Source organism: Etheostoma cragini, chromosome 6 (genome assembly GCF_013103735.1).
Source record: "Etheostoma cragini isolate CJK2018 chromosome 6, CSU_Ecrag_1.0, whole genome shotgun sequence".
Classification (NCBI taxonomy): Eukaryota; Metazoa; Chordata; class Actinopteri; order Perciformes; family Percidae; genus Etheostoma; species Etheostoma cragini.
This window is the reverse complement of record NC_048412.1, coordinates 13,042,132-13,056,215: the sequence shown is the minus strand read 5'-3', so window position 1 is coordinate 13,056,215 and position 14,084 is coordinate 13,042,132. Positions and strand designations below refer to the sequence as shown.

Below are 14,084 nucleotides of genomic sequence, written 5' to 3'. Positions count from 1 at the left end.
TTATCAAGCCGTTTGTTGTGTTACTGTAACACTGATCTCTACACTAATTTCTGCTTCTTTGCTGACTGAATTGCTTGAGCTTGATTTTCAAACTTCAATTTATTTTATTTGTATTTGTTTTGGCAATGCAACCTGCTTGTACATTTTTTTATAATATGAAATAAAACTAAAATGTTAGTGACTTATAGAAGGTTATGCAAATTGGAAGAAAACCAAATCACTGTCTCTGTGTACAGATTGATGTGGTGGTGTTATCCTCACGTCCAATCAGGACACAAATCAACAAAGACAGCAGACTGGTAGTTATGGCAGCTGCTTGACTGTTTTTGGTTAAAGAAGTTTATTACACAATAGTGTGTGTGTGTGTGATTACACAAGGAGGACAGATTTAAATGTCGGTAAATAAGGACAGAATCCTAAAGAAAGTGTGTTAGGTGCGTGCTCGGTGTGTACCGGTGCATTCCTCTGTTAACAATGGACAGCTGTACTATGACAGATATGAGGATGACGTGCAAAGCGGTACTGCAGCAAAGGAGCCAAATCGAATTTATTTTGAACTAAAAAGTGCTGCAATATTTTCAGGAGCCAGTGGAAGGTTGTGGTAAAAACGAAATGAGGGATGTGGCTTTAGTACACATTTTCACTTTCACTGAAAGTACACCTTTATTGACTAACATATCTGGAACATTGATACACTAATATGGTTTTCGGACAATGTCAGCAAATAATGTAACTTGTTTTTTGTAAATTTTCAAACCTGCAATAGCAGATTCTTTTGGCCACTTGTAGGCATATATCTAGAACACATATTAATTATAGCCACTTTAATAATGTATCATTCCTGTTATTCATACGTCTGTACTTTCTCCGACGACACATGTTATACAGATGTTAAATAGAAATCGGAGTTCCCTCTCGACTCAACCCTTAAAGGAGCCCTGCGGCACAGGTTGAGCTGAACATAACTAAAAGTCATAACTGTCATGACATCACAGTTATGTCAGTTATTTTGGTTATGTTTAAGTCAATGAACCACATTGTTCCTGTGATTGGCAGCAGATAAATCAAGAACAAGATCAACAAGATCTAGGAATGTACTGACACACACACCGAGACGTTTATGATATGCTTTAAGTGGCGTGTTGGTGGATGATGATGTGGGTGAAACTGCTGTTTATGAGGGGTAAACATTAGATACTGCACAGACAGACAGACAAACAGACAGACAGACACACAAGGTTTGACAGCGGCGGTTCAGGTTCAGTTAAACGGACACTCACACACGTCATGAAGATGCTGCTCGGACTCGGGTTCCTCTCCCTCCTCATCTCTCCAGGTATGTAAGTTACTTTCAAACTCCTCAAACAGAATTTAACCAGGATGCCTTTTAAGTTAAGATCAAGAACAAATGATCAATTACAACGGTTTTTCTCATCACCAAACGTACTTGGTGGTATCAGGACACCAGAATTTTAGCTCTGAGGCAGTATGTACATATCCTATAGGGTAACCAGGGAGGGCTTCAGTTTGAGGGTTGCTAAAAACATCAGAAAACAGATCTAAAATCACTTCATCCTTCCGGAAAAAGTCTGTCTGATTCAGTTGCAATCAAAGAGACAGAAAGAAAGACACAAGCTGGATTGTGTTTAGTCCAACTGAGTATAGTTCAAAGTTAATTTGTTGTTATTTTCAGGCAATTTAAAGACTTTCCCACACAAATTATTCTTAAAGGTATACACAGATCTGCTGTGATTGTACAGAATAGCTAATAGTAATTAGTATGAGTAAATTTACAGAATATGACAGATTTATCCAAAATAGTCAAAGAACGAACATAGGAAGGATTATATAAGTGGCTGTGTCCCTGAGAAAAAATTAGTACTGATCTTTCTTTATTTCATTTCATTGATAACTGAAAAAATTGAATTGTGTCAGATGGTTAGACATCCTTATCATGTCTTTCAGTGGCTGTAGTGGGACTGGAAATATGTAATAAACATAAAAGTGTAATTTAAGAGTTGGAAACTGTGGGCAATACAGAAACAAGACATGTTTTAATAATAGCCTAGTATGTCTAGTTTCTGCCTCTGAGTTTATAGGTGTGCATAGGTTTGTTGTTATGACATGAGAGCAGAATAACTTGAATGAAAAGAACAGTATGTAGCCTCCTTTAGAATACGTTTTAGAATTAAAGAAGCCTGACAAGTTGGACAATGCCGTCTGGGACCAGCTGTCTTTCTTGTTTGGTGGATCTATTGTGTATACGTAAATATTTCTGTAGTTCTAAAATTTTGTTCTTCTATAGTCACGACTGAAAATATTAAATAAGTCCCAATCTGTCATACATTTATCATTTTTATTTTGGACTTTAAGCTAGTAGCAGACAATCAGGAGCCTTATTTTGACTCCCTATGCTTGCACAGATGGTAAAGGAACAACCCTGTATTCATCTTTTGTGTGTGTCTTTCTCAGAATGCACTCCTGTCACAAAGACTACAAACACTATCAGATACCATTCCAGTCAGGTTCATTCGGTTCTCCTCCCTTATGACAAATTCCCAAAATATGTTCTCAAGCAGACCCGGGAAACTCAGAGCTTACTTCTAACTTCTTTAGGATTCTCATTCAGTCATGACGAGTGACTGACCCCCCCACATAATCAGGTGTAGGAATATGAACCTACGGTAACCATCAATAAGACACCATAGCAAAATATCAACTTGATATTAAAATGTCAGTACTGTTCCTTTTGGTTTAGGCCTTCACAGAACTTCTATCAATAGATTTAAACATTTATTTTAAATCATGCACTGGCTTTTAATGTCTTGCAATTGATCTTATATTTTTGACCTAACTTTAAACCATGCCTCTCTGTTTTTGCCTAAAGTCCTGTCATTAGATTGCTACGTGTGCAGATCTTCTCCCACCAATGACGTATGCAACAGTAACAACAATCAGACATGTCAGCCGCCACTGGACACGTGTATGACTACCGTCAGCATTTTAGGTAACAATAAAAACACAATATCAGGTCAACCATGTTAAAGAACTGCAGATTTTTGGGATCCAGTATTTATATAAGATGTCTTAATGAATCTAAATGCATCTCTAAAGAAGGTCTTGTAATATTGGAGAGTTATTACAACTTTGGTAATGACTAAGGCACTGTGCAGCCTTTAAATGTGGGGAAACATAGGATTTCAGTCCAAAATAACTCACTCCAATACCCTGCTGTCTCTCTATGTGTGTGTGCGTGTTGCTCAGGCTCTGAGAAAGCCATAGTGAAATCGTGTTCCAGTAAGAACATATGCAACGGAGCTGCTGCATCCACCTCAGTCGATGTCAACGGAAACGGAAACATTGTGAACTGCTGCAACAACTTTAACTTGTGTAACTTCAGTGGAGCCGAGTCTGTTCACATCCACACAGCGCTGCTGCTCTTGACTGTAGGTGTATTATTCCTGCTGTCACACTGAGGCCAGTGAGATATACCAACGCTGTCTCTAAATGTAACTCAACAGTATACTATGTAATATGTTGTATAATGTAAAGACTGTATAGCTCTGTTGGAGACACAAGTGCAAGCTTAAAATATTAACAGGACGCTGACCTTCCTGTTGCTGGGAAATGTGACTGCTGACTGTTAATGTTATTATATTATATTATATATATTATATATTAAAAAGGCCCTCACAGATAATACATTTTGGCGCTTTGACTCTCACTGAATGCAGGTTTTTCAGCACTGTTCTTGTACTTGTATTTCCTTTCCAATCTCAGGTTCTTAAATACTATTCAATTCCTGCTGTACTATACTTGATTATTTTAATGGATTGTCCAAACTACAACATTAGAAGGTCTAAATGCATAATCTTACAAAAAGCAGTATGACCTGCATATATATATATATGTTGAATTTCTGTGGCAAGGATGTTGACACTATATATATATATATATATATATATATATATATATATATATATATATATATATATATATATATATATATATATATATATATATATATATATATATATATATATATATATATATATATATATATATATATATATTAAAAAAAAACAGTGGAAAGTGATGCCAGCCTCCCTAGTCCCTTTGGTCCTTTTGGTAAAGCAACAGGTGCTGCACAGCTGATAATAAAGCTGACCATAGCTGGCACTTGTAAACAGTAACTAGGTAAGATGATGTCATGTCACATCTGCTGTTTAATATCTACTGTATCTATGGGTGACACAATCAGGGGACAACCAAAATCACTTAACTCTCGTTTTTTTTTGGCTTAGAGACATTAACTACTTACTGTCAGTACAGATACAACATTGACTTGTATAGTGGATTCAATCTGTCTCTTTGAACATGATGGTTTGAAGACAAGTGGAAGTACTTGATAGGAGAGTAACTGTAGAACTTGAATTTAGTGCTTTTTGAAAATAAATTGTAATTTAAATACAAAATGTACCACAGGATGGAGCTTCCAACACGACAACATTAAAGCTGTGGTAGGTACATCTTTTTGCTGTTGTTCAGGTCATTTTAGAAAGAGAGAGCGTTCCTATTGGCTGTTCTGCACATGCAAATTCCCTGGTGTTTTTTTGTGCTTACTACCCACTGCAGCTATACCACTATATAAAAACTCTGTAGCTCTTGATTCTGGAGATATAAAACTTGAAATGTAGTGCTTTCAAATAAATCTCTATCATAGATAAGAACGTGGACAATCTGATTTCCATTTTGTCATTATTTTTATTTCATTGTTTTTTTCTTCTCCTCCTATTTGACAAGATGGCTGCGTTAGCCCAGAAGACAAGATAAAAACCAGTGTTTACTAGTACTAGTTCTGTACAATTCACCAGTGATTCACACCAGTATAACTTACAATATACTAACATGAGCAGATTTACACAACGATAAAATAGATGGGTTTTTTTCCAAGTATTTTTTTTTTATCCCTAAAAAACCCAGATAGTTGAGAGTTTCGTTGCTGGCTAAACCTGGAAATCAAGTCTGGGTAAAATAGGGCTAAAAAAAGTAAAGATTTTTTTATTTGGTGCTGTGCAAATATGCTCTTTTCCATACCAGTATATCATGCTATACTAGAACAACCACCAGTATATTTCATATAGCAGTATGTCATGTGGGGGTCACTATTAACAAAGACACGTGTGATCTGCTGCATTTTCAGTTCAGTGTTTTGTGTCTGCAAGACAAGTTCCAGTAATGTGGCTCCACATTTCACGTGTGTGTGTGTGTGTTTGTTTGTTTCCCTGGGGACTGTTGCTAGGAGGGACACATTTAAAGAGTTACACCTGACAGAAACTGAGACTCAAAGCACAGAGGTTCCAGTTGTGAGGTTTGTTTGTGTCCCCAGTAAATTTACTTTAAGACACAGGTGGGTGAGGGGACAGTTAAAGGTGTGGCACCAGTGTTGTATTAGGAACAACTTAATGATATTGGGATTGTATGTGAAGAAAAACAAGGGAGAGTGGAGACACTGTCCTCACAGAAAAGGTTCAGTCAAGCTCAGTGACCAGTCTGAGACATGATGTCCTCCTCTTCCTCTGGGACAAATAGGAGTGTCCAGTCACTCAGATGGAATTCTCAAAATTCTACTTCTGTTTTTTTCCTTTCTTGTTTGCACATCAGAGTCGATGCTGGGATGGAATATTTGCTTGTATTCCAAGTTACAAACAGTTCAGTACAGAGGAAGAAGATTGTGACTTCTGAAACAACACAAAAAACATGGAGCCAGCCAATAAAAAGTAAACTGAGTGTGAGGAGGGAGTTTCCTGTCTGCGGTGTTTACCCAGACTGAGTTGGATTCTTCACATTTGGAGTCTTTAAAACTGGCTCAGAGAGGAGCTGAGGAAGACGTCAAGAAGGAGACAAACAGTAAGAAGAAAAGGAAAGGAAAGTGAGTGAATGAAGAGACGAGGAACGTGTGATCATTCTTCAGGAAGCAGCCCGGCGCTAGACTGTCCTCAAGTTTTAATACCCGTCTCTCCCTCCATCTCCTCCTCTACAATTTCTGAGTCTATAAATAAAACCTGGTGAGACGGAGGGAGGACGGGAATGGATGGAAAGGAGCAATGGGAAGAGCGATGGGAGGCTGCTTCTCCAAACCAAGACTGTCTTTACTGTGAAAGTCCTTGTTAAAGCACCACATTTGACCAGAGCTGAATAGGATAACATGTGGTTTGATCTGCCAATTTAAAAGAATCCATGGTGATGTGGAGGCATTCAGCTGAGGAGACCGTTCACATCCATGGGCTCACAACAAACAATATCACAACTGACATTGCTGCTGGTCGACATCGAAGTCCATTCCTACAGTGAAGTTTCATGCAGACGTGTTGCAGATCAAACACAGTATGATCAGATTCTGATGGCTAGGCTTAAAAAGAGTAATCCACCCGATGGCAACAGATCCCGATCCAATTGCTCCCATGATATTGATTCTGTTGGTGGTTTGTAAACCTTTTAAGTGTAGGACCCAATGATCATCTCAGGTCCTGACCCACAGTTTGAAAATTATCACTCCTCCTCCTCTTCTTTGCTTTTCCTTCTCTCATCATTATATTACAGTCCAAAGAGAATAAAGCTGTCATGTCCCTGATTCAGAAAGTGTTTTTGCTCTGCTCTTGTATTACGAAAGTCACAGTGGTGGAGAGACGACCTCAGCTTACACAGGATTCAACATCTAATGATTCTTCACAGACTGTTGTCAAAGTAGCAGAGCTTTGTTTGCTCCTTTGATGTAAAGCAGTCAGCTCCGATTACCCTCACATATCATGACGTCACTTTTATCCACAGTATCCAAAATGATGCTGTCTCTAATATAACAGACCAGTTCCTGTTGGTCAGCTCAGCGGTTGTGGGGCTAGTGCGGGCGGGACTGGGACATCATCTTGAGCCGTGATTGATCGATGACATCTAACAGGTTCTTGGCATCAACCGCAAGAGCGTGAGCTGCTGTCAACATCTGCTTCTTATAGTCCTGCTGGAGACTGAGACAGAGCAACAAACATACACACATATATCACTTGGTGGACATATGAGTAGGACAATAACAAAGCCACTATTTATTCACGCATTGCCAGATGTCTCTCCACAGCGCTGCGGAGGAAGGTCTAGCTAGTTCACACAGCATTCCGGGGTTGGGAAAGAAAACGTGCTCTGATTTATTGGCATTTCTTCAAAACAATTACAATCATCTAGGAGGAAGGAACTGGTTTTGGTGGAAAATGTGCACGTTGGGAGGCAAGCTCTGCAATTAAAATGACTGTTGAGTGTGTGATGAGAATTGTTACTCAAAAAAGATAAATTAATTTGATTCAGTTCTAGCTCAGAGGATGTTTCCCAAATCAACAAGAGTTTGAATTAGAATGCCAACACAAAAAAGCGGTACCGGAAGAATCCCGTAAATGAAACTTCGTCAACATGGACTACAATTTGTACAGTTTTAGAATGTTTGACTTTGGCGCACCCCTGTGATAGCATTAATGGCAGACAGATGGAAACTGTTCCGCTGTCTCTTTCTAAAGACGATTAAATATAATTTTTCTCTTTTAAGTTCTCTTTTACTTATATTATGCTCATTTCCAGGTTAATAATTGCATTTATATCAGAATAGGTTTAAATGATAAAAAAAAATGTTTGTACTGCTTGCAGCTGCAGCTCTTCTTTTCACCCCGTGTGTTGAGCTCTCTGTTTTAGCTACAATGAGGCATCACCTTAGTAGCTTGCGCAGGCTAGTATCAAGTTAGTAGCACGACATAATGATTACATCTCCATGGTTGTCTAAAGACATCCATTGTTTATTTAGATTAGCATGTAAAGGATCAAAACCAACAAAAACAAAACACATTTTATTTATATTTTAGAGAATGAAACGGTAAGTTCATGAGTTTGCCACGTATACCGTGGAACTATTAAGAGTACAAACTACTTGTAAGAGACACGAGACAGAACACAAACAAACTGTTGCTAGCGCGCATGTCCATCAAGACGACGCGGAAGATCTAAAAGTAAAACAATGTGTTTTTTTTTTTTTTATAATTTTTTATTTATTCAAACAGCTCAGGTCCGTTTAAGCATGGTAAGAAATACCAGGTTTTCTTGCACTACTGAAAAATGAGCATATTTTTGCATGTTCATAGCATACATTTAGTTCTGTTTTTTTGTCTTGTGTTTAAAATAACATTTAGCTTTTTTAACAAAATTATGGAAATTTAAATGTCTTTGGACTTTTTTTAAATCCAGATCATTGATTAATCGAGAAAATAATCAACTGATTAATCTATTATCAAAAAGATCGTTAGTTGCAGCCCTAACTACTATCCAGGCAGAGGCAGAGTATGAGGGTGTGCCATGCTAGCAGCTAGTGAGCATTATAACGTGTTACAAAGTGATGCACGTTTGTCACGGGAGTAACGGCTGGACTACAATAGAGCTGTTTGGAGCCGTTTGTGAACAGTGATTTCTGTTGGAAATAATAAGTCCCTTTGGGTGGACTTTGGCCTTTTTCACTTTGTAAACCTATAGCGTACACAAAAAAAAAAAAAAACACAATAAAGAAAGGGGAAAAGCCAAAAAGCATAATATGAGCACTTTAACTGAATGTATTAGTGACCTGAAATAGAATAATAATAATGTACTCTTTGAATGGCTGCATCCACTAGATAAAGTCAAGAATTATAATTAATTAACAGCTAGTTAAGTAGGTATCTATCACATGGAAATGTCAGGATGTCTTCCAATGTAAGGCACTGAAACAGTTCTTTATATATTGTCACACTAATATTTGCACCTACCTGGTCATCACATATTGTTGGGCTAACTTCATCTTCCCAATCAGCTCTGCCAAGTCAGAGTTCAGAAGTTTCTGTGCCATCTCGATCTGGTGAAGAAAACCAGAAAATTACATATCAATCTAGTTAAATACAAACCAATACTAGTGTGATTTGAAATAAGTAACATTTATTCCACACTACTCAAAACAGATTATAAAAGTGTGTGTTATTACCTCTCTGTGTGTACTGGCTGGAAGTTGTGGTAGAGTCTCATCCACTGTGGCCAATAATGTCCTCAACGCCAGACCCACATCCTGAAAAACGAACAGATGGACAGACAGACAGACAGACAGACTAATTATAAACGGCTTAAAAAAATACATGGTTTACTGTTACAAAATTAAAAGCCAAATGGGACACATGAGGAGACCTTAATACCAAATCCCAACAATTAAAAGCAACACCTAGTTTGGTTATGAGGTCAGATCTGTAGAGTCTTGTTAACAGATGTATTACAAATTATTTATTGGGAAGTAGAAGTATCAAAATTCAACCCTCTGAAGAACTGTGCTGTATGTCATTAACTTTAAACAGGGTGTTACACAAACCGTGTAAACAGAGCAGCAATAATCTATGTAATGCTTTCAAGTTACGAGGTCAAGTTTGCAGCTCAAGAGAGGAAAACTGAAAACTCAGAGAGCGTCTGAGAACCAAGGCTGAGGAGTGTGATGAACTGTGCTCGCTTACCTTGACCATGGGAACGTATTCCTCTGGAGGAGCTGGCTGAATCTTGCTCGACATCTCAATCACAGCTTTAACCAATCCGGTCACGTTCTCGTACACCTTGTCGTTGGAGCGATCCAGATTGGCGGTGGGGGGCGGGCTTATCTCTTGGGGCTGCAGCTGAACCATGAGAGAACAGAGAAAGCAATGAGTGGCAGGCTGGCTTACTGGACAAAGACCTAGACGTCTGTGTGTTGGGAGCTGGGCAGTGAGACCCAACAATGACAAGCGCAAAACAAGTTGGAACAATGCTGATGAAAAATATGAGCCTGTGTATAAATTCTGCATGACTCAAGAGATGTACATGAAACATGCCTTTGCTTAACTAAGGTGCTTCTGACTATCTGAGTAGATTAACAATTAAGCAGGGAAAGAATGAATGTGGAAAGGTTATTTAGCTTTATGACACAAAATGTGCAGTTCTCTATTCTGATCACTAGATGGGAGCAGGACACTAGTATAATTTAGAGGTAATTCATTCAATTGTGATTAAAAAAAACTAACACTTGGCTTCCTTAAATCAGTCTCTGCTAGGGCGGCCTCTAGCTCACCCAGTAAGAGCGTGCCATCCCTTATCTCTCTCGCGGGAAAATAAGGGAAAAGCCCCCAAAAAATTATCTATAGAAAAAAAACATTCTGTCACTGCTACTAAAATGAGCTTTTCAGGACTACAAAATGTAATCCTAAATACTTATAATTGTACCTCCTCTCGATCACCCTGTGCCCACTCCTCCCTCCAGTGAGAAATCATGCTTGCGAAATAAGTCGCACTCAACCCTTGATGTCAATACCCTAGAGTTCTGAACCTTGTACACATTATGGTTAGCTACTAAAAAAAAAAGAATATTAAAACTAGCAGGTTCTACTGTGGTGATTTTAAGACTGATCGTGTTTGACATGGAAAATGCTAAAAAGAAGTTCAATTGAGTTTGTATTGTCAAGTCAAAAATCACAAATCACAAATCTGGCTCAAAGGTCTTTGCATGACATCTCTATCATTAGGACGAGTCAAAACTAAAAACAGCGACAGAGGAGGAATCCCTCTTCTGTTTGTCAAATGTATTTTGTACTTATTCTGACCAGGTTTTTCCCTCTAGCCTAGAAATTGGCATGATTAGTCCATAATGAGTCAAACTGTTTTCTAGTGTGATTAAAGTAAAATAATTTCCAGTATGACAGAGGGTTAAATACTTTTAGTATAAGACAACAACACAAATATGTAGATTTGGATGTTAGTGTTGACGGAAAAAAAGACGGTAGAAACATGGCCGGTATCTACAACAAATGAAATAAGTAAGGATGTTTATGTGAAAACAATGCAGAATTTGATTTGTTGGACGGAGAAATCAAAGAACTGATGGAAGAAGGAATCAAATCAATCTGGGTGTGATCAACTAGCAGACAAGACGCACATTAAACACACACAGACAGTGTGCTGCTTACCCGCCAGGGCTACAGGTCAACAGTAAGGCAGAGTGCAGGAGGAGGGAGAGAGGGAGAGATAGATAGAGAGAGAGAGAGAGAGAGAGAGAGAGAGAGAGAGTGCAGCCAAAAGAAAAGAAGATACAGGGAAAATATTAAAACATGCAACCTATAGATTTGGTAAATGTATTCTTGCCTGTGTCTGTGTGTTTGTAGGTGTTGGTTGCTTCTGTGTATTTTTGATTTGGGCTTGTGTGTGTAACTGTATACGTGTGTGTCTGTATACCTTGACTCCATCGTTGTAACTATCTCCAGTGTTCAGACAGGCCAGACTGCCCACTTGGCTTTGGGCTCCAGGTCGAGGGGGTTTCTTTGGGGGAGCTGCATGCTCTGCAGTAAACAACATATAAAAGTGAAAACTATTTCTCCTTGCAGTTTTACAATCTCATACATACACGTTCTGGAAAAATGGTACACTAACATTTTTCCACAGCACTTACTCATATTGTACCCCGACAAATGATGTGGTAGTTCATATCAGTATCAAAATCCAACTATTGATTATTTTCATTATTGATAAATAGGTTAGTCTATAAGAAATTGACATCATTAAAGTCTGGTTTGGTCTGTCCAACCATTTGTGAATCTTCACATTTGAGAGACAGTTTGTCATTTTTGCTTGATTAAACATCTGAAACAATTACTCCATTATCAAAAATGTTTGTTTTTTAATCAAAAATGCTATTTGTTTCAGCTTTACATGACAACAAACAATTCAATGGTGAGAACAGAAGGAAAAAAGGTTGTGAGTACACTGACAAAAAAACGTCCTTCAAAGTCTCCCAAACTGTTTCTTTCCCCCAATATTTGACTGCTTGCACGGCGGGCACACACACACACACACACACACACACACACACACACACACACACACACAACATATTGAGCTTGACATGCTGTCTGAGTCCACATAAACAGAGGTTGGTTTGCTCACTGGGAGGCCAAGAGGCTCCAGAGTTCACAATCAGAACTGTCATATTGTGGCATCAGACTGTAAACTCTGACACACACAGACTGACACGCTATCTGCTGGCAGCGGGACATATGGCATCTGTATCCAGAGGGTTAGTTAGAGCTAGACACAGCTATGTAATGGTATATGTGGGAACGGCATACTTTGGGATGAAGACACAGAAAGAAGAGAGAATAAAACAACAAAAGGTTGTGTGTAATTACAGATGGTTACTGTCTATTACCTGGCTTGCCAACGGGCTGGTATATGTGCTGGTTTCCTGTCTAATCAAACAAACAAAAACAAAACATTGGGTTAGCAAGTATTCAATCACACACATGATCAGAAGCTTCACAGGAAATGAGAACGTCACAGGCATAAATCACCAGCCAGTTCTGAAAAAAGTCGGAAATCCAATTTGATTTACCTGTCACAAGACACACCTTCCTAATTTGTAACTTGTAAAACAAAGCGAGTTCACTGTCGTCTCCGGTCGAGGAGATGTTTCTGTTTTCAGTGGTGTGTGGTCGAGCACTGTGTTACTAATGTTGACTAAAATATTCTGTCTGGCTACACAGTGATAAAAAAAAACACTTCCTTTGTTAGTGCTACCCTTTCAAAAAACAGATAAAACCCTGCAGCATGTCTTTATGATTTGATGGTTGGGATCAATATATTATGCCACAAAACTATCTAGTGGTGCCAGACATGTTATATACAGTATGTACTTTGTTGTATTATTACTCAATCTTTGTCCTGTGTGAGAAAACAGTACATATGCCTTTAAAAGCCATCAGAGTGTTGTGGACTGACAACCACCAACACCCAAAAATACTCTACTACCGCATTGCGCGCGCGCGCGCGCGCGCACACACACACACACACACACACACACACACACACACACACACACACACACACACACACACACACACACACACACACACACACACACACACACACACACACACACACACACACACACACACACACACACACACACACACACACACACACACACGATTTTACCACCACAAACCACAGCCATTCATTGGGAGGAGGAGAAGCAGAGAGATGAATTACAGAGACAGAAATATATGTCCCATGGCAACTTCAGACTTCTGCAACAACTTCTGCTGGCATCAAGAACATAACAGACATCAACGTACAACGTTTGCGAGTGCGTTCAGCTCTTGAGATGGAATAAAGTTACGCCAAAGCTCGGATTGACAACATAATTTAGTTTCAGGAGAAGAAATTTAATCCCAGAAAGGACTTCAAAAAAGACATTACAGTAAGATTCCAGTTTTAGTCTACAAAAAAATAAAAACATTACAGGAGAGAAAAAGTTATGAAGTAACCTTCCAATCCCACCTGTCTTAAAATATATTACAGGTTGTCACAGCATGTATCCCCATTATGTTTTGTTGAGTGAAAATGTGTGTCTGTCACTGCAAATCATTTCAGAGTTATACCACAAGGCTCAATTAAAAAAAACGATGTGGTTATTAGCTCTCCTAGGCCAGAAAGGTCTTCTTTTTTCCAAACACTCATATTGTAGCAGGGTTGGTTTGTACATATTCATATGACAAGGGCTGTAGCTAATTATAATTTTTCTATTAATCTGACAATGACACCATAGTTTAGATAGTTGATAGAGATAGTGAATAATGCCTGTCGCATATTTTTCTTAACCAAAAGGTGACGCTTCAAAACAAAGAAAGCAGCCATTCCTCACATTTGAGAAGGCTGAAACTTGGGAACGTTTCACATTATTGCTCGTAAAATGACTTAAACTATTATTTAAAATAGTTTTTTCTTCAAATTGACTATTCTTTTAATCAACTTTTCAACAAACTGTTGCAGCTCTCAATGGGAGATATTCACTAGGAGAGTCAGATAAACAAAGAAGGCGACTTCCTTTTTTGCAACAGTGCTCTAATAATAACTGCCGATGTTGTGGGAATCCATTGACCCCTTATTTCTGAACCCACCCCTGACAGGTCACTTCCTGTCCCTGGATCAATCCCCTCAGCAACTAATCAAAACAAACCCAT

At 38.6% G+C, this 14,084-nt stretch overlaps 2 protein-coding genes across 19 annotated transcripts in view; one reads left to right on the top strand and one right to left on the bottom strand.

Moving 5' to 3' along the window:
• Window positions 1-1,094: 1,094 nt before the first annotated feature.
• LOC117945750 (CD59 glycoprotein-like) lies at window positions 1,095-3,655 on the top strand. Its single transcript, XM_034873452.1, has 3 exons — window positions 1,095-1,336; window positions 2,888-3,007; window positions 3,265-3,655. Exons 1-3 carry the CDS (start codon window positions 1,288-1,290, stop codon window positions 3,474-3,476), a joined length of 381 nt encoding a protein of 126 aa, XP_034729343.1. The 5' UTR covers window positions 1,095-1,287; the 3' UTR covers window positions 3,477-3,655.
• Window positions 3,656-5,665: 2,010 nt separating this feature from the next.
• Window positions 5,666-14,084, bottom strand: part of ptk2ab (protein tyrosine kinase 2ab) — a 66,377-nt gene continuing 57,958 nt past the window's right edge. For 13 of the 18 annotated variants that reach the window (XM_034873384.1, XM_034873385.1, XM_034873391.1 and 10 more), the window contains 7 exons: window positions 12,272-12,311; window positions 11,302-11,405; window positions 11,037-11,045; window positions 9,558-9,713; window positions 9,044-9,124; window positions 8,832-8,917; window positions 5,666-7,025 (listed from right to left, as the gene is read on the bottom strand). In XM_034873384.1, the coding sequence (XP_034729275.1) occupies window positions 6,899-7,025; window positions 8,832-8,917; window positions 9,044-9,124; window positions 9,558-9,713; window positions 11,037-11,045; window positions 11,302-11,405; window positions 12,272-12,311 (603 nt within the window). In that variant the 3' untranslated portion in view covers window positions 5,666-6,898. The remainder of the gene's footprint in view (window positions 7,026-8,831; window positions 8,918-9,043; window positions 9,125-9,557; window positions 9,714-11,036; window positions 11,046-11,301; window positions 11,406-12,271; window positions 12,312-14,084) is intronic. The other 5 variants (XM_034873378.1, XM_034873383.1, XM_034873392.1 and 2 more) reach the window with 1 other exon arrangement.